Source organism: Camelus dromedarius, chromosome 14, assembly GCF_036321535.1.
Source record: "Camelus dromedarius isolate mCamDro1 chromosome 14, mCamDro1.pat, whole genome shotgun sequence".
NCBI classification, from domain to species: Eukaryota; Metazoa; Chordata; class Mammalia; order Artiodactyla; family Camelidae; genus Camelus; species Camelus dromedarius.
Window position 1 is genome coordinate 54344652 of NC_087449.1, and position 25784 is coordinate 54370435.

General features: G+C 49.2%; 1 protein-coding gene across 1 annotated transcript in view; it reads right to left on the reverse strand.

Moving 5' to 3' along the window:
* GRHL3 (grainyhead like transcription factor 3) overlaps positions 1 to 23038 on the reverse strand; it is a 34118-nt gene extending 11080 nt beyond the window's left edge. The window contains exons 1-11 of the mRNA XM_010989800.3: positions 22631 to 23038; positions 10861 to 11047; positions 8030 to 8091; positions 6327 to 6672; positions 6007 to 6080; positions 5388 to 5541; positions 5055 to 5166; positions 3578 to 3672; positions 1209 to 1367; positions 654 to 732; positions 393 to 526 (exon numbers count right to left, since the gene is read on the reverse strand). Of these exons, the coding sequence (XP_010988102.2) occupies positions 393 to 526; positions 654 to 732; positions 1209 to 1367; positions 3578 to 3672; positions 5055 to 5166; positions 5388 to 5541; positions 6007 to 6080; positions 6327 to 6672; positions 8030 to 8091; positions 10861 to 11047; positions 22631 to 22647 (1419 nt within the window). The 5' untranslated portion in view covers positions 22648 to 23038. The remainder of the gene's footprint in view (positions 1 to 392; positions 527 to 653; positions 733 to 1208; positions 1368 to 3577; positions 3673 to 5054; positions 5167 to 5387; positions 5542 to 6006; positions 6081 to 6326; positions 6673 to 8029; positions 8092 to 10860; positions 11048 to 22630) is intronic.
* Between the last annotated feature and the right edge of the window lie 2746 nt (positions 23039 to 25784).

Sequence of the window (25784 nt, forward strand, 5' to 3'; positions counted from 1 at the left end):
AATGCACGGAAAGCAGTCAGAGCAGCACCTGGTGTAGAGTGAGCGGTGTGACCACTATTATCAGCCCAGCTTTGATGTGGCTACAGTCTATCCTGGGGCTCAGTTATTAGGAACCTCCTCTGTGTGTGCTCTAAGCATGAAGATTTCAAGGGGTATGAAGTCCATTTCTTCATTAACATTCTTCTCTTCAGTAGAAAAGGTCACTAAAGTTATATGACCACATATACATGTTTTTAGTCTCTTAGAATTTTCATTTTGATATAAAAAATATCAGGACCTATCAACATCTAAATTGGCCTGTACCAGCTGAGTGGCAGGTTGCTTCCCCACTGGTCTGCGCTAAGACAGCACCTCCTAAGGGCCAAGACCCCCTCTCTGCCCCAGATCCTCACCCCTCCAGGGCGCTGCAGGCCGGAGAAGTGCACATTGGGGATGAACAGCACCGGTGGGGTCTCCAGGTCTGTCTCAGGCCGCAGGTAGGTGGTCTCATTGCCCCTAAAGCCGGATAGCAGGGAGCCCTTGACGCCTGATGGGGAAAAGAAGACACTGTGCCTTGAGGTCCCTCCACTCATGCCCCCGACCTCTGCCCTCTAGGCTCCTATCCCTTCCACCCCAGCCCAGCCCAGCCCAGTCCCTGACCCAGCCCCACTGACCACTGGTGCTGGAGTCGGGGCACTTGACCTTCCTGCGAAACTGCTTCCGCTCGTCATCCCGCATCTTCCTTTCTGCTCCCTGCAGGGCAGAAGGGGAAAGGGGTCACCAAGGGTCTTGGGCCAGCCTTCCGATGCTGCTTTCTTCCCAGAGTGAGACCAGGAAATGGGGAGTTGCCAGCACTCAGTGCAGCTCAGCCCAGCCCTGTCTGAGGTCAGTGTAGCCATGAGAGAGAGAAACAGAAAAGAGAAATGGAGTCAGAGAGAGATAAGAAGAAAGAAAAACATGAAAAAGACAGACACAGAGAGAAAAACATAGAGAGCTATTTATGGAGATTAAGAAAGAGATCTTCAGAAAGAGAGAGCTGAAAGACAGAAATGCAGAGGCAGAGGAAAATATACAGAGACCACGACAGACAAATGACAAGCACACACAGAGAGACATTCAGAGAGCAAGAAACAGAGAGACAGACACTCCCAGAATGCTGGGGAGGTTGCACGGGTGGGGGCTGACCCCCCTCCCTCCCAGAGCCCAGCAGGAGGTCCACACCCAAGCACCTTGTCACAAAAGATCTTGATCTGGCAGACAGCGCGGTGTACCAGGCGCTCAGTGCCTGAGCCACAGTCATAGGTGTCAATCTGCAGGTTCAGGGGGACACCCTTCACCCCCTTCTGCGAGGAGAAATCTGTACTGAGGCAGTTGATGCCGATGAACACCTGGGGACAGATGGGGGAGCTAGATAAACAGCCGCCCCAGGTCACCAGCCCTGGTGTTCCATACCACCCTGTGTAACAGCAACTGTGTGCCTGGTGGGCACTCTTTACCTCCCAACGCCCTGGAAGGCAAGCATCACCACCACCTCTCTTTTACAGATGGGGAAACTGATGCTCAGAGAGGCATGGCAGCTGTCCCAAGGCAATGCAGGGAGCGGGTAAGAGAGCCAGAGTTTGAGCCCAGGTCTTGACCAGTGGACAATGCAGTTCCCACTAGATTCCCAATGGCAGCCCAAATGATCAAGGCCCCAGGAGGGAGCTTAAGGGTCCTTTAGGAGCTTGTTTTTCTGTAACTCAGAGCAAGGAGGTAGAGAAGGGCCAAATTCCCTTCCCCCCGGCTTCAGAAGATCATTTTCCTGCTGGCCCCAGGACACAGAGGGTAAGACATTGCACCTTTGCTCCCCAACCACCAGCTCTAGCTGTCGCTGAACGAGTCACTCCCATTTTACAGCCAAGGAAACGGCAGCTCTCAGCAGGGATGTGACTTGCTAATGTCCACAGGGAGTCGGGCAGGGTGGCAGAGCAGAATGAGCCTGGACGGGGGGCCACCCAGACCTGGGGCGGGAAGCTGGGCTCTGCTAGTCAAGCCATGTGGCTTTGGACAAGTCCTTTAACCTCACAGAGCCTCAGTTTCCTTCTCTGCAAAATGGAGACAATGAAACCCACCCCCTGTGGCTGTGAGGGTAACTGAGCACAGAGTGAGTGGCTTTGGATACTCTGTAGCTGTTGCTGAGCAGGACAGCTGGAGCCCAATCTGAAGCCTATGTCTGACTGACAGCAGCCTTTGGCCAGCTCACTGAGTGGCTGCCTACCTGCTGACTCCTCTATGGGGCACCAGGGCCAGACCCAACTCTGGGCTAGCCCTTGTTTGCTGGGACATTTCCCTTGGAAATGACCCTGACCTGAACAGGTAGGGGTGGGGTGTGGTACCTGAGCAGACCCTCTTCCTTCCCTGGCTTTGGGGGCCAGGCTTCCAGGTGCATGCCAGACATACCTCCCCCTCAGCCAGCTCAGCCCTAATGCAGCCCCCGCCCAGCTCACACCTGAGAAAGACCCGGGCCTGGGGGCTTAAGAGGCTGTGAGAAAATCCCCACCGAAACCCACCTCTCCCTTCCCACGAAACTCTTTTCCCTCCTCCCTGAACTGGAAGCCCCAGCTCCTCCTCCAACTCCTGGTGTCCATTTGAATAATAATAATCCCTCGCCTTTGTGTCTCTCTCTGTTGTTTTCAGAGCGCCTTTACCTCCATTTCTACAGGCAGCCTGGACGGCCCCATGAGGCAAGGCATGGACAGGGATTAGCTCCCCAGCTTGTCCAGGCCAGAAATGCCCTTGCCAAGAGGCAGTCCCAACCTTGGTCTGATGGGGTAAGCCTGGCCCAGGCAGGTGAAGGTACAGGCCCAAGGTCACCCAGCTCCCAACTCTCAGACTCATGCCCTTTCCATGAAGCCACTTGTCCAAACAGAAAACCAAGACACAGAGGGACCCTGAAGCACAGGAGAGTTCAAGACTGGTCTCAAGCACTAAATGGTTTAATCACTGGTACAGAAAAGAAAAAAATCACCAGAGGCTCCATTTCTCAGGCCTCTCCAACGGGCCTGGCACAGTGCCCGTCTCTGCCATGCGTGAGCTCGTGGAATTTTCACCATAACCCTAGGAGGCAGATTATTCATCCCTTCCTATGGGCTCAAGAAGAGAGGTAACGGATTTCAGCCCTCATCTACCAGACTCCAAAGCACCTCTCCTGCAACACTCTGCATGGGCTTGCAAGTCAGGGAATCTGGCTTGCTGTGCGGCCTTGCACAAGGCTTAGTTTTCCTATCTGGTAAAAGGGTGGACTGGGTTAAACACAACTACCACTTATGTGCCAGGCTGTGCTCTACCTTTTATTTATCTCATCTGATCCTCATGCCAACCTGTCAGTGGTGCTATGGTTACACCCCATTTCCAGCCAAGGCGCTGGTCCAGGGTCACAGAGCTGGGGTGCGGGCCCAGCCTCTCTGGCTTCACATCCTGTGCTTCTCTGTACCCTGCCTCCTCCACTGAGGCCCTTACTGGAGCAGCTACCACAATCCTAGGTTCAGGCAAGCCCTTTTCCCAGGATGGGGACTTCCAGGTGGCCCAGTCCCATCCCGGCCATGCCCCCAGCACTGACCTTGGCCTCCTCATTGACATTCCACACAAAGGACAATGCATTATAGGCCACCTCTTCAATGTGTTGCACAGTGTTGAAGTTTTCTTTGCAGTCAGCTGAAACCACAGGAGATCAGAAGGGAGTCAGGAAGGAAGGGATTTGGGGGCACCATGCGGAGGGATTATTTAGAGGCTGGGCCTCATTCTTGGCAGAGATTTATATCCTCTCCCTTAAGAACCCTGCTTCAGTCCAGGGAGGAAACTGGTTATTGTGCCCCAGGCTACAGATGGAAAAACTGAGGTCCAGCCTGAGAGGCAGATTTGCCCAAACCCCAGAGGGATTCCTTCATCGTTTTTGGATGGAGCTTTTATTTTTCACTGGGATTGTGATTTAAGAGATTTCCCAGATAAAGAAGTAGTAGAAGTAATCATCATAGTAACAGTGGTAGCAATAGCCGCAGTAAAAGTAGCAGCACCAGGACTACTAATGCTGCATAATATTAAGTAAGTGGTAGTGCTACTGTCGTTTATTGAACACGTACAATATGGCAAGCCTGCAGTTAATCCTCACAACAACGCTGTGAGTATTCAGTTTACACATGAGGAAAATAAAGCTCCAAGAAGTTTGGTCACTTGCCCAGAGTCACAGAGCTAGTAAAACGTAGAGCAAGGACTAGAGCTCAGCTTTGTCTGGCTCCTGAGCCCAGGCTTCCAACCACTTTGCTACCTGGCCTGTCAGATAAGTCACTGAGTCGTCTCTATCTGTATCATGTTCTCCAGGACACTGTCTCCAAGGCAGAAACAGCACTGTAGGCAGGCAGGGCAGCTGGTGATTTCCAATTGACACTTGAAGAAACTGAGGCTAGGGAAAGGGAGCTGACACAGGTCACAAGGCTAGGAAGAGAGTGATGAACCTGGAGACCTGAAGATGGGCTGTGCCTCCCACCCATCTCAGGGCCTGGGACAAGGACCTGGCCTTACCCCATCCCTTACCTGCTGACAAAGCCCAAAGGTCCCAGCTCCCAAAGCAGAACTGCCCCTGCACTGTTTCAAGCCTTCCAAATCACCCGCTGCCTGCACTGTTATCTTATGCATTTGTGTCTCAATTGGCCAAGCCCCCTGATGGGAACAAGCACGCCAGCATCCCAGGGATCTATTTATCTGACACTGCTAGGGTCCCCAGGGCCCTGTTTATCCCAAAGCAACACAGAAAAGAGGTCACTGCTTCCAGCCAACAGATGCAAATCCCTGCAAACCCCACAGTGGTATGACCTGGAGACAGGGAGACAGGGACCAGGCAGGTGGCTGGAGTCAAAAATAAGTCCTACAGAGGCCAGAGGAGGCTGGGGAAAAGGGGCACAGCAAGAAAGGCCTGACTGGGGTGTGTGTGTGTGTGTCTGTGTGTGCGTGTGCGTATGCATGTGTGTGTGTGTGAGAGAGAGAGAAGGAGAGAGAAAGAGAAAGAGAAACTGGGATGGAGGGCTTGGGCAGGCTCTCACCCACGTCGATCACCCGTTGCTTGGCAGTGGGTTGCCGGGAATGCCAGTGCTTCCAGAACCGCAGCTGCTCCACTGGGACCTTCTCATTGTCGAAGACAACCATCACCACACTCTGCAAACACAGCAGTCACTGTGACCCCCAGCCTCAGGAGAGGCCCAGGCAGCCCCATCCCTTGCCAGAGCCTGGGTCAAGTGGCCCCAGCCTTCTGCTTAGTTTCCACCACTCCACGGCAATGCACAGTTATCTAACAGCACTCTCTCCCCGGGTCCCCAGCCAGCAGGGCTGACCTGACCACCCCACCTACTTCCCAAGTGGTTCCAGGGCCAACGTACCTTGACTTTGTTGGAGGACAAGGCAAGGCCTTTGCCACCTGCTGGGGTCCGCAGGGTGACAGGGTAGAACTGGCCCTTGTTGAGGTAGGCCATGGGCGACTCGCCCGATTTGATGTGGATGGCTTTGGGGGAGCCCAGGGTGTACTCAAAGTCACTGTGGGGTGAAGGGACAGGATAGTGAGGCTGGGCTCCCAGGCAGGAGTATCCCAGAAAGCAGTGCAGCAGGAAGCCTGGGCTCTGCAATGGACTTGCTGTGTGACCTCAGTAAATCACTCCACTTCCCTGGGCCTCAGTTTCCACATCATTAGGGTTTCTATTTAATGGCCTTGTTGAGACACAATCCTGCTGAATAATGAAAAATGGAAACCAGAGACCCCAAGAGGTGACAAACTTATAGGGAAGACTAAGGACAACAGAACCTTGGTTTTCTAACTGGGTGCTGAACTCTGAGCTCCCCGTCACAGCCCAGGAAAGGGATGGATGTGAAAATTGTTCTCCCTCCTTTTGTGTGCCTTCACTCCCCTCTTTTCATTCACTGATGATGCTTGTTCTGGGGACAGTGTGAGGCTCTGTCTTGGCCACTGCCCAGGTGGCCAAGGGTACAGAGTGGCTGAGTTACCTTTTGGGGCTCAGATAGTCCTCTGGACACGTGGGTTCTGGGGACGTTTTCAGGATATCTGGGAAGAGCAGCGACTGCAGAGAAACACAATCCAGAGAAAATAAATGACCAAACTCAGGCTGCTGGAGGCTCAGCCCAGGGCCACTGCATACAATGGTGATGGTTGTACAGTATACATCCTAGACAACAGTACATGGCAGCCCTGCCTCAGCTCAAGGACTCTTTCTCCAAAGCTCTGACCTCCTTACTGTCTTCTCTCTTTCTGTTCACATATGCACATATCCAGGGATGCTGTGAGGGGTACGTGGGTGGGCCCTCACCTCCTGTGGGTCATCTTTGAAGGTGCTGTCAGGCTGCCAGCGCTGTGTGGGAGGCACTGCATGAATGCTCTCAAACAAGGAGTTGAGGGAGCCGTTATCATACACATCATTGGTGGGCAGCAGGTAGCTGTCCACAGAGCCAGCTTCCAGCTTGCTGGGGCCTGGCGGGAGGAGGGCTGCCTTGCCTGGGGTGGGCACAACCCCCTCCAAGCTCATTAGGTTATTCTTCCTGAGCACATCTGGGTACTCTGGGGTTCCAGACACGTTCTCTGTCAAGAATTTCATGAGGTGTGTGGGACTTTCAAGGGGGGCGAGGTCCATCTCATATTCCATGCCATGGTAGTACCTGGGGAGAGAGAAGAGAATCAGTGGGTGCATCTCTTCTCTCTGAGGGGCGGGAGAGGGAGCTTGGCTGGACTGGGGAATGACTATCATGCTGACACACTGACCTTTTTTAATCCAATGGAATGTCAGGTCTTCCTAACATGCATGAAGCAAGATACTGCAGCAGGCCAATTTGTCACAGGATGAGCAGGGAGGAGGGTGTCAAGAATGGAACCAAGTAAAGGCTCAGGGTTTGGGGTGAAATGTCTCCTTTAACCATTACAGTACTTGGTAATTTAAAAAACTGAAAGTTTAATTATTTATTTCTTATCCAGAGTCAAATGTACCCACTTTAAAACAACTGTATTGAGTCATCCACGGTGGGAGGAAGAGTAGGTATTCGTGAGTTAAGCTAATAGATGTTGAGAAAAAGGTCTGGAAGAATATACCCCAAACTATTAAGGGGAACAGGGGAGTAGGTTTATAAGAAACTCTTTACTTTATACATTTTGATAGAGTTTGAGTATTTTATAAACAGGTATTACTTTATAATTGGAAAAACTGAAAACATTTTTTAAAGTTAGTTTTGAGAAAAGTCCTATACACCAAAACCCACTGTTTCTAGCAGTGGAGGGGCACCGAGCCGCCAGAAGAACCACAGTGCCTGCCCTAGCAGTTTGGATTTTCTGGAAGGCAGAGAGGAGTACAAAAGGTTTCCCAGCAGAGGCCCTGCACGGGGAGGTGGGGGCGGGGGGAGTGGAGAAAGGCGGGCAGGGTTTTTCCAGTGCCCATCTGGCCATGAGCATGGCCTGGGCTGCTTTCTACAAGAAAAGGAACATCAGTGCCCTGAGGCACTAATGCCAGGCAGAGACCCAAAAGAGTTGGGGAAAGCAGCACAGGAACCCAAAAGTCCCCTCCCTTTAAGGCTGCAGGGAGGAGGTTTGTGAAGCTGGGATAGAAAAGCTTCCTTCAGGGCTTTTCCACCAGTATGGCTTTGAAGTTTGTTTTCAGTAAACTCCAGCCCACATGGCCTGCAGGCATCTAAGGTGTGTGTGTTTGTGTGTGTGTGTGTGTGTGTGTGTGTGTGTGTGTGTGTGTGTGTGTGTGTGTGTGTGTGTGTGTGTGTGTGTTCTATTTTGCCTTGATAGGCCCTTTCTCCATAAAAAAGTATTTTTAAAAACCTTTTACAATTGCATTGATATAAATATAAATATAACCCAGGCTGGATTATATTAACTATTTTCTTCTCATTTTAAAATAGATTAAAATACTTTAATGGGCCTCTAAGAGTACTGTGGGCCCAGTGGGTAGGAGGCCCGAGGTGGCGGTGGGGGTGGGGAAGGGCAAAGGGCAGAGATGGTGGTGTGGGCGAGCCTTACCTCTTTCCTTGCTCGTTCCGGCCCCCAGTGCTAGAGGATAGTATCCGCTTCTCCTTGGGGCCCTGGGAGGAGAGGAAGGAAGGATTTCTGCATGGCTCTCAGGTAAGATCTGGCTATTAGGAGCCTCAACCACTCCAGAGGGCTTAGCCAGGCAGAGGAGTTACCTTGGTCACTGGGAGAAAACCCACCAGTCCTTTGATTTGGCAGGCCATCATTTAGTCTGAGTCCCAAGTTAGAGACTGGGAAGAAGTACCCCAAGATTAGCAGTTAGGAATCATAGAATTTGGAGTCAGGTTAAGCCTGGCTTAAGTTCTAGCTTTACCACTTAAAAGTGCTGTGGGACTCAGGATAAATGACTGCACTTCTCTCAGATTTCAGTTTCTGCATATGCCAAGCAGGGGCTTACAACAGCTACTTCAAGGGGATTGTGCAAATTTATTAATAAAAATAATGCTCACTGTTTTTTAATAGAGTAATTCCTAGGCACTAGGCCCTGTGCTAGGTGCCTTCTACGTGTCCTCTAATTCAGTCCCTACAACCACTCTGTGATGTCTACTACTGTTATCCCCATTATGTGGATGAGGAAAATGAAGCCCACAGAGGCTCTGTCATCCTAGTGATTAGGAGCATGGGCTCTGAATCCAGGTTTCAGTTCCTAGATCTGCCACATACTGGCTGTGTGACCTTGGGCAAACCCCTTAACCTTTCTGTAACTCACTGTTCTCATCTGTAAAACAGGAATAATGATAGTAATGCCAACCCCGGGGACTATTGTGAGTGCCTAGACCAGCACCTGGCACATGGAGAGCACCATATAAGAGTTATCTTTCAAGACTATAATTATAATAGTGCTTTGTTTTAGAGCATCCAGGTCACTTCTTCCTAAGGCTAATAAAGCCAGAACAAGGTCTCCGACACAGCCTTATAACTCTAATGCCTGGGTTCTTAATCACACCCCTTGAGAGAGCATGAGGAAAGGCGCCTGATACAGTGCCCAGCATTCAGTAAGAAATGGGAAGTGGTCACCTTTAGAACTATATTGCCCAAAGCCACTATATTGCCCACTGCCAGTTTGTGGTACAAATAGGTCTTAAACTCCCAACTTGGTGCTCTTCCCATACCACTAGACCATGTCCTTACTCTCCATGGGGCCGCTCTGAATCCAGAGTGCTCTGGGATGGGGAGAGTGGCGCAGGTGTTATCTCAGAGGTACACTGCATTTCAATAAACCATTACAGGTGTCACCTTCAGAGCCTGTCCCCACCATTCTGGCCCTGGGAATGGCCTCTTGCCATAGTGCTGGATTCTATTTTATAGTCCAACTTCAAGCTGTAAATCCCAGGCTGGAGTTTAAGCCCAGAATTAAACCTAGAATTCTGGTTCCTATCATGTTCCCAAACTGAGGCAGCCAATTCAAATTTCTTTTCCATCAGCCTGGGCCAAATGCTGTGAGGACATTATCAACCTGCTGGGGAAAAAGTAAGGTAGGTAACCATACCACTCCAAGATGAGAACCAAAGTCAGAGAGATAATTTGGGGCTTTCTTGTATCTGAGACCACTTACCCTCTTGGCCTCTGAATTTACAGAGTTTACCTTCCTTCTTGCAGTAATTAGATAAACTACTTCTTGAGTCAGTGAATTTGAGGGCTTATTTACAACATGGCTTTAAATCTTCAAGTTCAGATTCAGTTATCAAAACAATTAGCTATTCACGTCCTCCACCCTCAAATCTAGGAAAGTCTCTTAGAGGAATCACCTAGTGCAGTGGTAGCAAGAAAGTTTGCTGTCATATGACAATTCAGGCAGATGAGTAGGGGCTGCCTGTAGTTCCAGGTTGAAAAAGATTCTGTGGCCTCATAAACCCTCAGTGAGAATACACGTTGTAACCCATTAGCAGTGTCTGGCACAGGCACTGGAAGAGGGATGATGTCATCTGTGTTATGTACTTGTGGTTGCTGACTGGTTTAAGCCCACTTATCATACACGAGAGGGCCTAATTCCCGTTCTCGGGAACTTACAGTCTCCCAAAATCAAGGCCGGCGCCCTGGAAACAATTAGAGAACAATAAAAGATGGTCTGTCCCAGGTGCTACATTGCATATAAAGGCAGCAAGGGTATGAATAACAGTGAGACACTCAGGAGAGGGAGAGATGATGTGGCAGAAAGGCTTCCAAGAGCAGGTGGGCCTTGGGAAGGTCCCTGAAGGCAAGGAATGGATTCAAGAGCAGAAGGTATATTCTAGGTGGTGGGGCTGGAACAGGCAGGTGGGGATGACAGGGCATCTGGGATGACCTAAGGGACAGGGGCAGAAAGAAGATGGTAGGTTGGGGGTATTGCTGTGATGGGAGTGTGTGTGGCCAAGGCACTGATCCATTCAATACGTATTGGGTGCTGTGTGGCAGGCAGTACTGGGTGCTAGGGACTCAGTGATGATCATGACATGGTTCCTGTCCTCCAGGAGCTCATGGGGGAAATGGAGGAATAAATGCACAAATAGCAAGTTTCTAAAGAGCATCAAGGATAATGATGGCTGCTAAGGGTGCCCAGAGGAGGCACAGAATGGAAGACCCCAGAAAGCCTCCTCCGCCTCCAGCGAATGAATGAAGTGACATTGAAGCTAAGACCCAAAGCTGAGAGTAGGGTTTATCCAGGGGAAAAGCAAGGGTGGGGGTGTGCCAGGCAGAGGGAACTGCATGTTCAAAGACCCAGAGGTGAGAAAGAACACAGTGAGGGGCTAGGGGTGGTCATGGTGGGCTGGTGAGCCATGAGGCCTGAAAACAAAGACTCACATTCAGTCAGAGCAGGGCATGCCCAGAGATGGCAAACATACCATGTAGTAATCGTAGAGGAAGCTCAGGGCCGCAACGCTGTCATCATCTCCGTTGACTCTCATCATGGCCTTCGTGGCAGCTGTCAAGGGGTTTTCCAGGTAGGTCTTCCAGGCTTCATCCTCATTAGTGTAGGGGAACTTCTGGAAGTTAACTGGGTCGTTCTTTAGTAGCCGCACAGATCTGAAACTGAAATTAAGGAAGGTCAAATTTAGGCTATTTCAGCGGAAGGGCCATGAATGGTAGCCTCAGGCAACGCCCAGGAATTCAGAGTTTACAGCTTTGAAAACCTGAAACTGCTTCTGTCACCAATGGGCAGTCTTGGGTAGTAGAATGAACTCTGGAGCTAGATGCTTTGGGTCACTACCAAATGTTACCACGTAGAGGCTGTAGACCTGGGGCCTCAGTTCCCTCACCTACAGCATGCAGACTGTAATCCCAACCCTGCAAGGCTTCAGAGAAGATTCAACAAAATGCTTCCATGGTAGATACTTATTCAAGGGGAATTATGTAACAAGGATGGGAAATAACAATGACAAGCTGCAAAAAATAAAATTTCCAGATAACTCCGCATGAGTTCTTCTGATCATATTCTCCTCAAGACCATGAAAGACACAGAAGGCTGGAGAGCATTTCAGTTTAGACAGAGTGTGGCGAGGGACAGCGAGAACCAGAGGAAGGAAGCCCGTAGGCGGAAACTGGTCTTGGGAAATGGCATTTCAGACCCACATTTATTGTAGAGTGCCCAAGTAGCTCCTCAGATGTCAGGAACTGGAGTACAGTGCTGCAGGGCACACACAGGCAGGCAGAACCTGGGCACTGCACTGAGAATTTGGACAGATACAAGCCACATGGGCTCAAAGGAAAGAGACCAGGAAAGACTTTTCAGAGGAGGCAGACATTTTAGTTGGGGACACTCAGCACGGGGGATTATATCACTCAGGAATGTAGGAGGAGGGGACCAGGAATAGGGACATAATACAGAATAATGACAAGATGATAAAAATATCTAATCTTTATTGACCACAGTTTAGGTACTAAGCTAAGCACTTTTAATGGATTATCTCATTTAATTCTTACAGCAACCCTGCGAGGCAGGTACTATTATTGTTCCTATTTTACACACAAGGAAGCTGAAGCTCAGAGAAGTAAGGGAGTTGTCCAAGGTCCCAGTTAGTGGATTAGTGAGTGGCCCAGAGGGGATTCAAGTTAGAGCAGGATGGTTTAGTAATACAGAATAGTGTTCTCAAACTTTGCTGTATCAGAATGACATGGAAGGCCTATTAAAACACAGATTTCTGGGTCATACCCCTAGAGTTTCTGATTCAGTAGCTCTGGGATGGCTGAGAATTTGCATTTCTAAGTTCCCCAGTAACGCTGATGCTGGTAGTCTGGGGACCACACTTTGGGAATCACTGGTGTAGAACATGCTCTTAACTGTGAGCAGGGGTATAGAGGTGGGAAAGTTCTTGTTATGTTCATTTTAGAACAAAAAATGTGTGAAGGATAGTGGTGGTGAGAAGATGGGGGGAGGGGGGACAGCCAGGCTTGGGGAAAGCGTGCCCCAGAGATGATGTGGCACTGATTGGTCTCCTGGGGTCCCAATGTCCCTTTTCTAGGTTAAGTCTCATAAGTTCACGTTAGAGACACAGGAACGATGCCAGCTGCCATTTACTACACTATATATGAACACCCTCCACGCAACAGCTCTGCTCCTTACAAGAACGCTATGAGGTAAGGATCATTTGCTTCATTTTACAGATGGAGAAACCTGAGTTTGGAGAAGATAAGAAAATGCCCCAAATCACCCAGCAAGTCCATGACACAACCAGGAATTTAAACCCAGGCTTGTCTATACCAAAACCACATTCTTTCCACTAAGCCATACTGCTTAACCATAATGCAAGAGGGCAATCCTTACCTAAACTGAAAAATGCTTTAGTTATGGAATTGCAGGCACTGTGGCAGCAGGTGGGTGCACAAGGACCTTCACAAATCACGCCACAAGAAATGCCCTTCTGCTGCCCTGCAGCTCAAGCCTACATTCTCAGACACAGAGTGGGAACAGCAGCCAGGCTGCACCCGCAGGCCGAGGGCGGCACTCTAGCAGGGGCTTCCTCCAGGGCAGTGTCTCCCATCCCACTGAGCCCCAGGGTGTGGGGTATTGGGCTCTGAGAGGGAGGGAGAGGGATCTGTCACACAGGAAAGAGAAATGACAGAAACCTTCCTGCTCTAGAAATACGGAGAGGGAGGCACACCCCAAGTTTCTGCCGCTATAAATCAAGGGCCTTAAGATGGAGAGGTGAGAAGAGGCCCCTCCCAGCTGCCTCTTGGGCCTGGGGTTAGAGGAACTTTAAAAGCAAGCTTAGGTGGCTGCCCCACCTCTTACCCCCAGTCCTGGCCTAAATGGAACTCCCAAACTAAGGGGTCATGAGAGAAACAAGGAAAGGCCTGGTGGACCCCACCCTCTGAGTCAATTGGAAACCCCAGTGCTTAGCACTGATGCTTGTTTGTAAAAGAAGTCCAATAAAAGCAGCCACCACACAGGATTATGAGGATTGAGTATATCGTCACATGAAAAACACTTAGAGCTGGCTCTGGCACATAACAAGCACTTGCTTAATACAATAAAAGAAGAATGATGTTGCCATGCCACAGAAAGGATATACTTTACTATTTCCCAAATGTCCAAAATCTCGAGCCTATGGAATCTTATGTTATAGTTTGGTCTTCAGGTATTGAAATAATTTCTCATTTATAATTTCTAATAAAAGAGTAATATGCAAAAAAAAAAAAAAAAAGTGCTCTCAGCCCAGCTTGGAGCTAGACATTCAGGGGTTGCAAAATGGTGTAAGACATGGTCATCCTGCAAGTCACTGGCAGATCTGGGCCCCAGCCCCAATATGCTGACTCAGGTGGAATCGGTTATCTTACTCTACTCAAACATTAAAATTTAGAAGACAATGATAAAGTCGTGTTAGAAGTGAAACAACAGACAGTGCTTTTTGCTCACTTGGGAGACTTTTTCAGCCTACAAGGGTCTCCAATCCATCCTACTGGGATCCCAAAGTCTGATTCCTTGAAACACAGCAGCTACCACACCTCAAGCATTTACCACAGGCAGACACCATTTCAGCTGTTTTTCTGCATCATCTCATCTACTCCACACAAAAGCCCTGATGGATAGGCACTGGGGAAGCTGAGCCTACCTGCTCAGGCTCACTCAGCTAGTAAGTGGCAGAGGCTCAACTTGAACCTGGACTTGTTGGACTACAAGATACAGGTCTTTACCTCATGCTAGTCTCCTTTCAAATGCCTTTTTAATTCTGGAAATTCCCTTCCTCTGGAATACAATGAACCAATCCTCCACTGCAAGACAGAAAAAGTATTTATCCCAACCATACAAGGTAGGGGGCACTAAGCGAGGAAGTGAGATGGCTGGAAGAGTTTCTGGCCAGGAGCTGGGAGCTCTAGTGTCCTGGTTTCCATGCCTGTTCATGCTGCCAATCAACATCATGTTCTAAGACTAAGCATTTGGCTTCCAGAAAGTCTTGGCTATGGATAAGTTTAGTTAGCATTGACCTTTGTGCCAAATCCTGAAATCCAAAAACTTTTGGCTCCCTGTTGTCTTAAAGATTAGAATTGAGGACTGAAGGCCAAATGGGTGAGGGATGTGAAAAGGGTTCCAAGAAGGAGTAAGCTATTAATGGGAGACAGAGCCAGAACAAAGAAGGGAGACCAGGTGACTTGAATCTATGCAGTCACCTTCCCAGGGGTCTCCACAAACTCTCTGTTGGTGTCCCTGTCCAAAGCAGAACTAGTCAGCTATCAAAGGTGAAAGGGGAATGGAGGAAGAGGGCATGGGGAGAGGACTTGGCCCTGGGCAGCCTTCTTGTCATCAAATCTCCACCAGGGCACAGCACAGAAGAATCTGTAGCACCATGGGAGGAAGTAGCATCAGTATGACCAGCATCTGTCATAGCCTGGCAGACCCGAGTAACTGTGTGTCCTTGGGTAAGGCATGTAGCCCCTCTGAGCCTTTTTCCTCATCTGTTAAATTGGTCTGTTGAATGTCTTCTGTGTGCCAGTCAGGGACTCTTCTAGGCATCTGTCAGCCAAGAATAAGATGGATAAGGCTCTGCTCCCATGGAACTTACAGTTTAATTGGGGAAGACAGACCATAAACAGGTAGGTAAATGAGTTAATTTTAGTTAGTGATAAGTGCTGTGAAGAAAATTAGAACACACTCATGTGATGGAGTCACCAAGGCTGGCTACTTTGAGTGGGTATAATCTCATGGGTTGTTAGGAGAATTAAGTGCATTAACATAAGAAATGTGCTTAGCCTAGAGCTTGCCAGAGAATAATCACTCAGTAAATAATAGCCATCATTGCCATCATCACCCTGACCATCATCATCTCAGAATCCCCAAATGAGAGTAAAGAGGAGACTCTGCCTGAGGTTCTTAAATTAACATCCTACCCAAGCCTCCTGTCTGTGAACCAGGTTCCATGTCAAAAACAAAAGAGACAGTGTAATAACCCCTTGCCTTGACTTTCACATTCATTATCTCGTGGAGCTTCCCAATATACATGATGTGTTATTATCTCTACTTTACAGACCAGGAAAAAGACAACAGAGATGTTAGGTGACCTGTTCCAGCGGACTGGCCGAGTGAGTTACAAAGCCAGGCTCCTGGGATTTAACTCTGTGACAAGTCACTTTTCTGTCAGCCACTAGTTTCCAAGAGGGGATGTAGAAGACAGGGGGGAAAAACAATAAATCTGGGCGGCATCCATCCAGCTAACCATCTATCCCTCATTTTAATAGATATTTATCAACATTTATTAAACTAGGTGCCAGGCCTTGCCCTAGGCCAAGACAAGATCATCTCTATGATCACAGAGGTTGCATTTTAGTGGCAGGCAAGACAGACATGACCACAAAAACAAATGAACAGCTTCTATCAGCTAAAGAAAGCTATGAAGGAAAACAAGCAGGAGGACTTCTTACCTGCCTAAACTTTGGGGAGTGACTAGATGCTGGTTGAGAAGAGGGGTGGAAGAGAAGAGGGAGCATGAAGATGGGTAGGGAGGATCTTGGACCTTCTAGGAAGGCAAGATCAAAGGCATAAACTTGGGATAGCTCCTAGAGCTTGTCCGCCTACTGTGTGAGCCAGGCTTTTTGCATATATTGCCTTGTTTCAAGGAAGGCCAGCCCACTGAGGAGGAAACTCAAGGCTGAGATTTGATAATCTCTCACATTTGCATAGTGTGTTGTATTTTTCAACATGCTTCTCACACATTTGTCATCACCTCCGAGCCTGCAACGCCCCTGTAAGGTAGGGAGAGAAGGTATGACTATCCCCATTTGATAGCAGGAAAAAAATGAGCCACAGAGGCCACTGGCTTGCCTAAGGCCACACAGCTGGTATCTCTTGGCACCAGGCCTAGAACAGAGGTCTCTGGTTTCCAGCATCAAGAACCTTCACAGAGCTGCTTCCTCAGAGCCTCCTTGGTCTGGCTTCTCCTCCATTTGGGAGAGAGTTGGATACAAGATCAGGAGACAGGAGCTCTGGCATTTGCCTGATAGGCCTCACTTCCAGAAGCCTCCTTCCTAGCCTGTGGGGATTTGCAAATCACCCAGCTGGGGGTTCGAGTGTGGGTGGGGCCTTTCCCCAGAAGTTCACTCTGGGTCCACAGCATGGAGGGGTATGGTAGCAGCTGCTCCATGCTCAGTCAGACTCAGCCTCCTAACCCCAACAACCGTCATTCGGGCCACCAGGATGGAGGAAGACTGAAATGGTGACATAGGGTTTCATCCCAAATCATTTCAGCCTCAAATGCCTAGTGCTTTCTGGCTGAGCCACTTAAAACTTCCAATGAGACTAAGTAAATGTGTCTCAGCCACTAGTTAGGGCTTTCTGGGTTCCAGTTAGGGTACAAAGAGACTTATAAGTCTAGTCTCTGAGAGCAGGTGTGACTTGCCTAGGGACACACAGCACATATCAGGATTGGGATTCAAGTCTCTCAGCTTCCTGTCCAGTACTCAGCTCAATCACTGCCTATCTCAAAGGCATTTCAATAATTTAGAGATGGAAAAGGCCTCTGATTCAATTTTACTGGAGGGGGAAGAAAACTTACCACCAAGGGGGTAGCCTCAAGCTCCCCCAGAGGAGGTGTCTGGCACAGGACAGATCCAGTGATCTGGGCCCCATTTCCCTCCAGCCTGAGGAGGAAGAGTTCCAGGGGCTGCCTGAGCTGGGTGTTGACACTCAGATACACCCAGTGACATGTCAAACCCTGTTGTGAGCCACCCAGCTTCATCAGCAGTGATCAATCACACTCACTAATTACCCACAGGGAGGCCCTGCCACAACTGCTCACAGAGGAATCATCTTTCAGTCAGCTCCATGCAAGGTGTTCCCTGGGCATGACAGGAGTGCTCCAGGGCTGTCGTGCTTGCAAGTGGCCCATCTGGTTTCTGGGCGCACAGGTTGTGAAATGTGCCTTGTCACATGCTGGGGGCTCATTTGGGGGCCTCAATGGGGGAAATGACAGAGCCTAGGGCATGGCTCTATAATGACTCGTTTGAATGAGGCAGTGTGAACTGGGTAGGCCCCAGAGCTATGCAGACCTGGGTTCCGGTTTCAGCTCTGCTAGTTACTAGCTGTGTGACTTTATGCAACTTGACCTCTCTGTGCCTCACTTTTCTTACCTGTAAAAAATGAGGGAAGATGAGCGCACTCACCTTACAGAATTATTATGATAGATACTGTTCACTGTGGGCCTCCCAGGTGCCAGGTGCTGGTCCAACAATTTCTAGTCATTGTTTTGTTTAATCTTTACAACGTGGTGACGCATTACTGTTGGAAAATGCAATGAGATAACGGAGGCAAAGTGATGAGCACAGTGCCAGCATGTAACACCACGAACTATTATTACTAATACCCACTTTGTGGGGTAGACACCGGAAAACTGCCTGACAACTCACAGCCTAGCTTTCTCCTTCTCCTAGTGGCAGAGAATACCTGATGCTTGGAGATTCCCAGATAAAGAGGGGCAAGCACTGCCAGTATCATCATCTGGCTCCAGGTGGGCAAGCTGAGGGCGGTCAGGCTCCAGCCAACACTTCTAGTTCCAGGTAAATTAATTATGTGCCATTTTCTAATTATACCAGAAACTTATTTTCTCTCTTTGAAAATTCTCCCCTCAATGGGAATTTTCCTTTCATGCTATATTCTCCTCTTGGTTTCCTGCCCAACTGTCCTAAATTTTTTTTTTCTGTACTGTTCGATTGACAGGTGAAAGAAATTGCAATCCACCTCTAGGCCCAGGGTGCCACATCCTTCCATTCATTAATTCACTGATTCTTTCAACAAACGTTCACTGAGGGTTACCTTATAATAGGTCCTATGCTGGGTACTGGGACAGAAAGGTAAATAACATGTTGTCCCTGCCCTCAAAAGTTCCCAGTTCTTACTGACCTTCTAGGAAGGTCCAGTGAAATAACACTGAATACTGGTGAGAGAACTTCCCTTCAGGACCTTCACTACATCAGTTCCTCTGACCTTTTGAAAGAAGTAAAAGAAATAGAAGGAGGGGGCCATCCAGCCAGGATTATCTGGTCCATTTTACAAATGGAAAAGGTGAGTTCCAGAGATGGGAGGGAACACAAGGGAAGCAAAAGGATCTAACTTAATAGGTGCCTTTTCATTCTCACACATGCCCTGTGAGATGGCTGTTATCACCATTTTACACATGCAGAAACCGACCCTTACAGAGGTTAAGGAGCTCATCCAAAAGTCACCCAGTCCATAGGTGGCAGAGCTGGGCTCAAACATAGATGTGACCCCAGAGCAAAGCTCTCAGCCTGCTGACTCTGTAACTCTACTGCAGGCCAGCAATGGATGTGGGAACCTCCTGCCTTTCAATCCTCTGCCAGGTCTTCTAGGCCAATGGTTCTTAAACTCAAACGTGCATCATTTTCACCTGGAGGGCCTGTTAAAACACATTGCTGAACCCCACCCCCAGAGTTTCCGATTCAGTAGGTCTAGGGTGGGGCTGAAAATTTGCATTTCTAAGGAGTTCCCAGGTGATGATGCTGATGAAGCTGGTCCAGGGACCAACCACACTTAGAGAACAGTTTTTTGTTTTTTTTGTTTTTTCCCCCATGAACCAATACCTCTCTTTTAAAAATGACACTCCTCTCCCTCATTTCAAAAGCAATATAGACTTGTGAAATAATATATAAAATGTGGAACATACAGAAAAACTGAAAGCAGAGACTAGAATTCACCTGCATTCCTCTGCTCAGACATAAGCACCGAAAACAGTCTGGCATATCTTCCCTTTTTTCAACATCTGTGCTGGTAGAAAGCAGGGTGGCACATTGGTGTGGGGCATCCTTCCGCCCCCTCAGTTAAGATGAGATCTTGGGAAGCCTGGGGCAAGCTGAAGTCTCCTCTTACGCAAAATTCTGTTTATACTCCCATCCCTCATTGGATTGCCGGGAGGCGTAAAGGGGTGATGTATTTATCAAGCGGTGAACACTGTGTCCGCTGTGAAGTCAACGCTCAATAAAGACTTGGCTGTTGTTTTTGCTTTCACCGAAGACAACTTCGAGTATGCTATTTGTGTTTCAGCCCTGCGGCCCTTCCTTCCCCTCTTCCTCCGTGTGGACCCCTGAAGACCCTCCTGGCTCCAGGAACCCACAGGGCCATCCCAGGGCGAGGGCAGCTGGCCGAGCAGCAGGGGCTGCGCCGTTAGGGTGTTAGGGTCGTCTTGGCCTCTCGGCCTGTTTTACAGCCTAGCCTTAATGAGGGTTTTTAACTTTTCATTCACCAGCAGCGTAGCTCCGACTTTTAATAACACACCGTGCACGACAAAAATTTGCTCCTGGCAATCATGGTTTCGACCACAAAACCACAGCAGGAGGCGTTCCTGGTTAACTCTTTCAGCACTGCAGGCAGTCTGGAGCCCAGAGCTCCGGGAGCTCGGATGGAGGTCCCCTCCCACCCTCAGTAGCAGCTCTCCAAGGCTTTGGAGAAGATTCCAGACTGCAGCCCAGGGAGGCTGCAGAGGGGAATCCTGGCGATTCCCGATCACTTTCCTCTCTCTGCTCCATTCGACAGACTTCCTGCGAGCTGACCACTTTATCTCTCGCCCCTCATTTCCTCGACGGGCGGGATGAGACAGCACAGGCCGGACGGACACCCAGTAGGCCCTCGCGCACCGCTACACTTAACGACTGCGAAGATGGCGACCTGCCTTTGACCCGCCGCCCCCTCGGGAGCTCTTTTCCCGCGAGAAGAGGGCGTCGTCGGGCAGTGACTTCCGGTGCCCTCCGCCACCCCAGGATCCCTTGCGACTGGCTCTAGCCCTCGGGGTGTCGGAGCCGGTGGTGAAGGCGCCCAGCGGCTCACGAAGGCCCCGGAGGCTGGCGGACGCTGGCAGCCCTACCACATGAAAGTCCCAGTGCGCTCCACCCGCCAGCTGCCTCGAGCTGGCTTTTAACTCCACTGCCTTGGCCTCCGTGCTCCTCAAGAGCCGGCCTCCTAGTAATAGGGCTCACGTTTGTGGAGCTCTTCCTCCGGGCCAGGTGGCCCACATACAGGAGCTCACTGTTTCCCCGGCCAGGTAGGTGTTTATAGCCATTAACGGACAGAGGAGGAAGCTGAGGGTCAGAGAGGAGAAGCAAATTTACAGGGTCCTAAAGTTGCTAAGTGGCACAATTTAGTCATACGCAAGCCAGGCTTTTCCTGCTACGCCAAGGCCTAGCAAGAGTTGTTCATTCTGTCAGGGCTCGAGATGGACTCTAAGACCAGTCCTCTTAACTCAACACTTTTGGGGATACTGTGGTCACTGCAGCAGCAGCAGCAGCTCAAAACTTGCAAGCCAAGCGTTTGAGTCCACCACCCACCCGCCTTATCAGTAAAGGCAGTTGAGCCCCCAGGCACTGAGACTCTGTCATTGTAATCTCTAGTGGTGACTTCAGAGTCTGCCTGCAATTACTCAGCAGGCACTGATTCCCCTCACCCCACCCCAAGCGGAGAAGTCTAAACTGTCAGGGGATCTGACTTCAAACTCAAACCATCAAGAAGGAGAAAAGGAGGAAACCTTTCTGTTCAAGTAACCCAGCTTCAGGACACTGACCCCCTAAGGGTCACCAGTGAATACAGTTATGTCCGCAGCCTCTGCTGTTTTAACCAGCAGATGGAAGTGGGATGGAAATACATCACAAGAGGTTTTGTTTTCTAAGTATGGAAAAATAGAAAGCAAAAAGTTCAGAAATACTCACTGATTGATTATTTCTGTATGAAATAACCAGGGAATTTTAGATTGTTCCTTTCGAGGCTTTAAATGAATTGTTTTTCTGAAGTTACTGGATACCCCAACAACTCCATTAGGTGAGTATCAATATGGCCATAATTTACAGGTGAGGAAACTGACACAGATAGATAAAGTGACTTGGCCAATGTCACACAGCTAATTAGTGACAGAGCTGGGAACTTGAACCCAAGTGTTGGCTCCACTGGCCTTATTCTTATTCCAGCTGTTAACACATTGTCAACCCCTGGGAACTCATTCAAGAGAAATCTTATGCCCAGTGACTGTACCATGAACATAGTTGGCTAACCCAAGAGCATCCAAGAGTACCATGGAATTGAGATCCACCAACTGCTCTGCCATCAAGCCTTCAAGTCTTTAAAACAATCTATTAAGGAGCAGCTAGAGAAAAAGATTGTTCAATCCGTCTCTGCTCACTCACCTCTGAGAGTGCGGGAAGAAGATAGTCTATGTTTTAGAAGCCTGGCTTCTGCCAGCTCCCCGAACCCAGGCTATAGCAGCCCAGAATCCCAGCCTCATCCCACCTTCTCTGAGGTCTGAAAGCCAAGTTGGGGACCCATGATGAAAGGAAGCATCAGCCAGCCGGGAGTCCAAATCCCAGATGTGGGCAGGAAGACACCTGCAATCATCAGGCAATAGAGATGACCTCACTGAAAACCACATCTCAGCTTCCTCAGCCTTAGAACTGCCTCTGAGTAAAATCAACCACGTTTTACTGAGTGCATCTTTAGACCTCAGCTCTGTGCTCAGCATTTTACAACCTCCATCACACTTAACTCTCTCAAGAATCCTATAGAACAGTCTTGTACCCATTTTCTAGATGAGAATAGTGAAGCTCAGATCACTTGAATGATTTGTCCAAATCAAGATCATACAACCCCTGAGGAGCAGAGCCTGGATTTGAATGTAGGTCCAGCTGACTAAAAAGTGCCTATGTTGAAGCAGCACACTGTAACCTTCCCACTTGGGACTGTTCCAGCCCAACAAACAAGTCCCTTTAGAGAAACCCAACTCTCTGCCTAAGACAGTTCTTAGAACCACCTCAGAGAAGTTCCTTTTGGCAAGAAGATAGAAAGCCTGGGTGGGATTGGGGCTGTCTGATTTCCAAGGCCCCTTCATAGTATCAGAGAGTGGTACCGAAAGCCTTCACAGTTTCAGTCCTGTGTTTCCTTGCCTGGCTCGAAACTGCTCAGCAGAGAGAGAAAGGGGAGGGGGGGGACCTATTTTCCCAGGGAAACACTCAGCTCTTAGCTTGAGATGGGGCTTGCCTCGACACGTCAAAGTGAGATCGTCAGCCCATTCATTTACCCTTACAAATTGCTCTGTGAATCTTGGCGCCGGCCTCCCTGCTCTTTCCCCTTCTAGAAACCCCATCCAGCTTCCATGCTCGGAGAGCGCCAGGCATCCACTGATGTTTACTCACTCAAGTTCATTCGACATCTTCCTGCTCCCAGGCTCCCAGGCTCCCAGGCTTGAACAATCGGCACGGGGCACCGAGGCTCTGCTGACCGCTCTTCTCTAATTCTCGCCTGACACAGACATTCCCTGCCCAGGGAAGTGTTTGATTTATGTTGAGATTTCAGCGTCGGGATTCTGCTGACAGGTAGGTTCCTGGCAGCGCTGGTGCTGATTGGCTACAGGTACAGGTGCCCGCGACAGCAGGTATACCTCAACAGGTGCAGCTGTTAACTCTTGGCCTGCCAACTTGGGGGTGGAGCTATGGGGGGGGCGGCTGGGTGGAGCTGGCCAATTCCTTCCTTGGTGAGGGGGTGGGGGGTGGAGATGAGGGAGGAGGGAGGAGAGAAAAATGTTGGAAAGAAGATAGCTAGAGGAAAAGTACAGGGACAAACAGATACTTGGCTGAAGGAAATCTTGATCCCTGTTTCTTGTTAGTATCCTGGATACCCAGGAACACCCCCCTACACACAAATTCCTCTGGCCCCTCCTCTGCCCAGCATCAAATACTTCACAGCCACGGGGGAATTCTCAAAGGAGAGAGCAGATCTTCCCCTGTGGTTCTCTGTATAAGTTCCCTTTCTTTTTTCCAGAGCTTTCCCTTTAAGATAGTGGTATCTTATTTCTGAATAGTCTTTTACAGTTATTCAAGTGATTTCTTTTGACTGTCACAGTAACCCACTGTGATAGATCTTACTATCACCACACTCCCTTCCTCCCCAACACACACACTTTACAGGTGAGGAAATGGAAGCCGGAGAGGTAATGTGACTTGCCCAAGGGCATAAGCTAGTGAGTGTCAGAGCCGAGATTGGAATCTTCAGTCATCTCACTCCAAATTTGGCTGTCCCTTTGTGCTAAAATCAGTGACCTCATTTCAACAGACATTTATTGAGCACCTATTGTGTGCCAGGCCCTACTCTGGGTTCTAGAGAGACAGAGGCCAAAAAGACAGGGTCACTACTCTCGGAGGAGTTTACAGTCTGGTGTGTGTGTGTGTGTGTGTTGGTGGGGAAGTAGGGTGGGAGGCACCCTTTATATTTGTGTGATACAGATCTGAATGAGATGTGAGCAAACCACATACCTCTGGCTAGCATTGAAGGGACGGGAAGGTTGAAATCAGTCACCTCTAAAGCCTTAGGTAGCCAGTAGTCATTTCACAGAGTCTAGTAAGTACTACACTCTGCATTGGAAACACAGGAGAAATCAAATGCCTGTTAGACTAAGTAATTGTAGAATAATTGCCATGAGCTGTCTTCCATAAAGAGCAAGGTTGGTAAACCCAGAAAATCCACAAACACAAACAGGAGGATGCTAGAGCTTTTTTTAGAACTTCCACTGGGATTAATCTGAAATTAAATCTAAGCCAAAGATCTTGGTATCTTTTGTTTTTCCTCTCTCTCTCTCTATTCTCCCTGCACCCCCTTCCCTTCCCTTTTGGCAAATTATCTCTTTGTTCTGTCTTCCTGGGAGCCTCACCTTGGCCCACTCCTTTCTCTCTCAGGGGAAGGCGGGGTGTCAGCTACTCCTGCCAATTTGATGAGGTTTTTAAGGTAAAGTTGGAATCCAAAGGAGCCCTCTTGGGGTTTGTTCAGAACTATGGAGAGGGGGTACAGGGTTTGAGAACTGTCAGAAATTGATTTCTCACTGGAGGCTGTGTTGGGGACAGCTGAGGAGTCCTGACAAATAATAATACTAATTACTAATAAAGCCACCCTCTCAGAACAGGCCTCTCGAGCCAACCTTGTTGAAGTAGACAATCACTGTATCACACCACTGAATTTCAATTCTCTGCAAAGCCCTTACGCCTTTTGGGTATCTTTCTAATTGTTTACTGTCTGTCTCCCCTCCTTCTAGAATGTGAACTCCACAAGAGCAGAGACCTTGTGTGTGTCTTGTTCCCTGTGGAGTCTCCAGTGCCTACCACAGTGTCTGGCACGTGCTGGGCGCTCAGTGCACCGCAAGTGTCTGGCATTGTGCTAAGTCTCTGCATACATCATCTCATCTAATCCTGACAGCAGCCCGGCGAGACAGGCACTTTTATCATCCTTGTTTTAGAGATGAGGAAACTGAGGTACGAAGTGATTAAATAAGGCACTCAAGATGCAGGTCCTGGAAGTGGTAGAGCTGGAGCTGGGATCTGACCTGAGAGCGGAGCCTGGGTACCCAGCCACGTCACAGAGGGGACTGGTGGCAGGAGGGCCATTTGGTGCCAGTTGTAACTGCAAAGCTCACTACAGCCCAAAGGATGGCACACTTGTCTGTGTAGCTGTGTGCCCACCTCCTGGAAGGCTGCGGAGTTTCTGTCAGCTGTGTTGCAACCCACAGGTAAAGGGCTGTGGGGGTGATTCATGCTGGCTGGGCTCAGGTGGAGGCTGGGATTCCAGGCAGCGTGTCTGTGCTCGCTGGGCTTTTTAAAATGGGTCCTCTCCCTCTGGATCTTGCATCTTTAATTGCCCGCACCCATCTGCAGAGATCAGCAGAGGCCCAAATCATGGGGCAGAGGATTTCTATGTCTTCACACACGGAAGGCTCCAGAAGGTGCCCTATGGGATGGAGGGACTAGTGTCCTGGATAGGTAGGCAGGATATAAGTTTACAAGGTCACCAGACCCCGCCAGCAGGAGCTAAGCCTCCCAAGCTGGAGGCACATTTGCTCCTGCCCCTTTCCTACTCCTGTGTAGTGTGGGCAAGCCCTCGGGCTGGGCCGGGCTGTTCTCGTCCCCTTCTTGGATTGGCCCAGTTCTTGGTTTCTTGGCAAAGGATATTGAAAACAGACCAGCCAATCATATGTGACATACTAATTATATTCACAGTAATAACAGTAAATAATGATGGCTGCTATTTGTTTCATGTCTATATGTTGCAGACACAGTGCTAAGAATTACCTATGTTATCTGATAGCATTGCTCTGAGACTGACAGACGTGGGTTCAAATCCCAGCCCAGCCACTTACTGGCCATGTGATGTTGGGCAAATGCCTTAAGGTCTTTGAGCCTCAGTTTCCTCACCTATAAATGGCTATAAAAATAGTATCCTCCTCATAGGGTTATTGTGAGGATTAAATGAGATGATGTATGTGAAGTGCATTGTACTGTGCCTGGCACATAACACTCAATAATT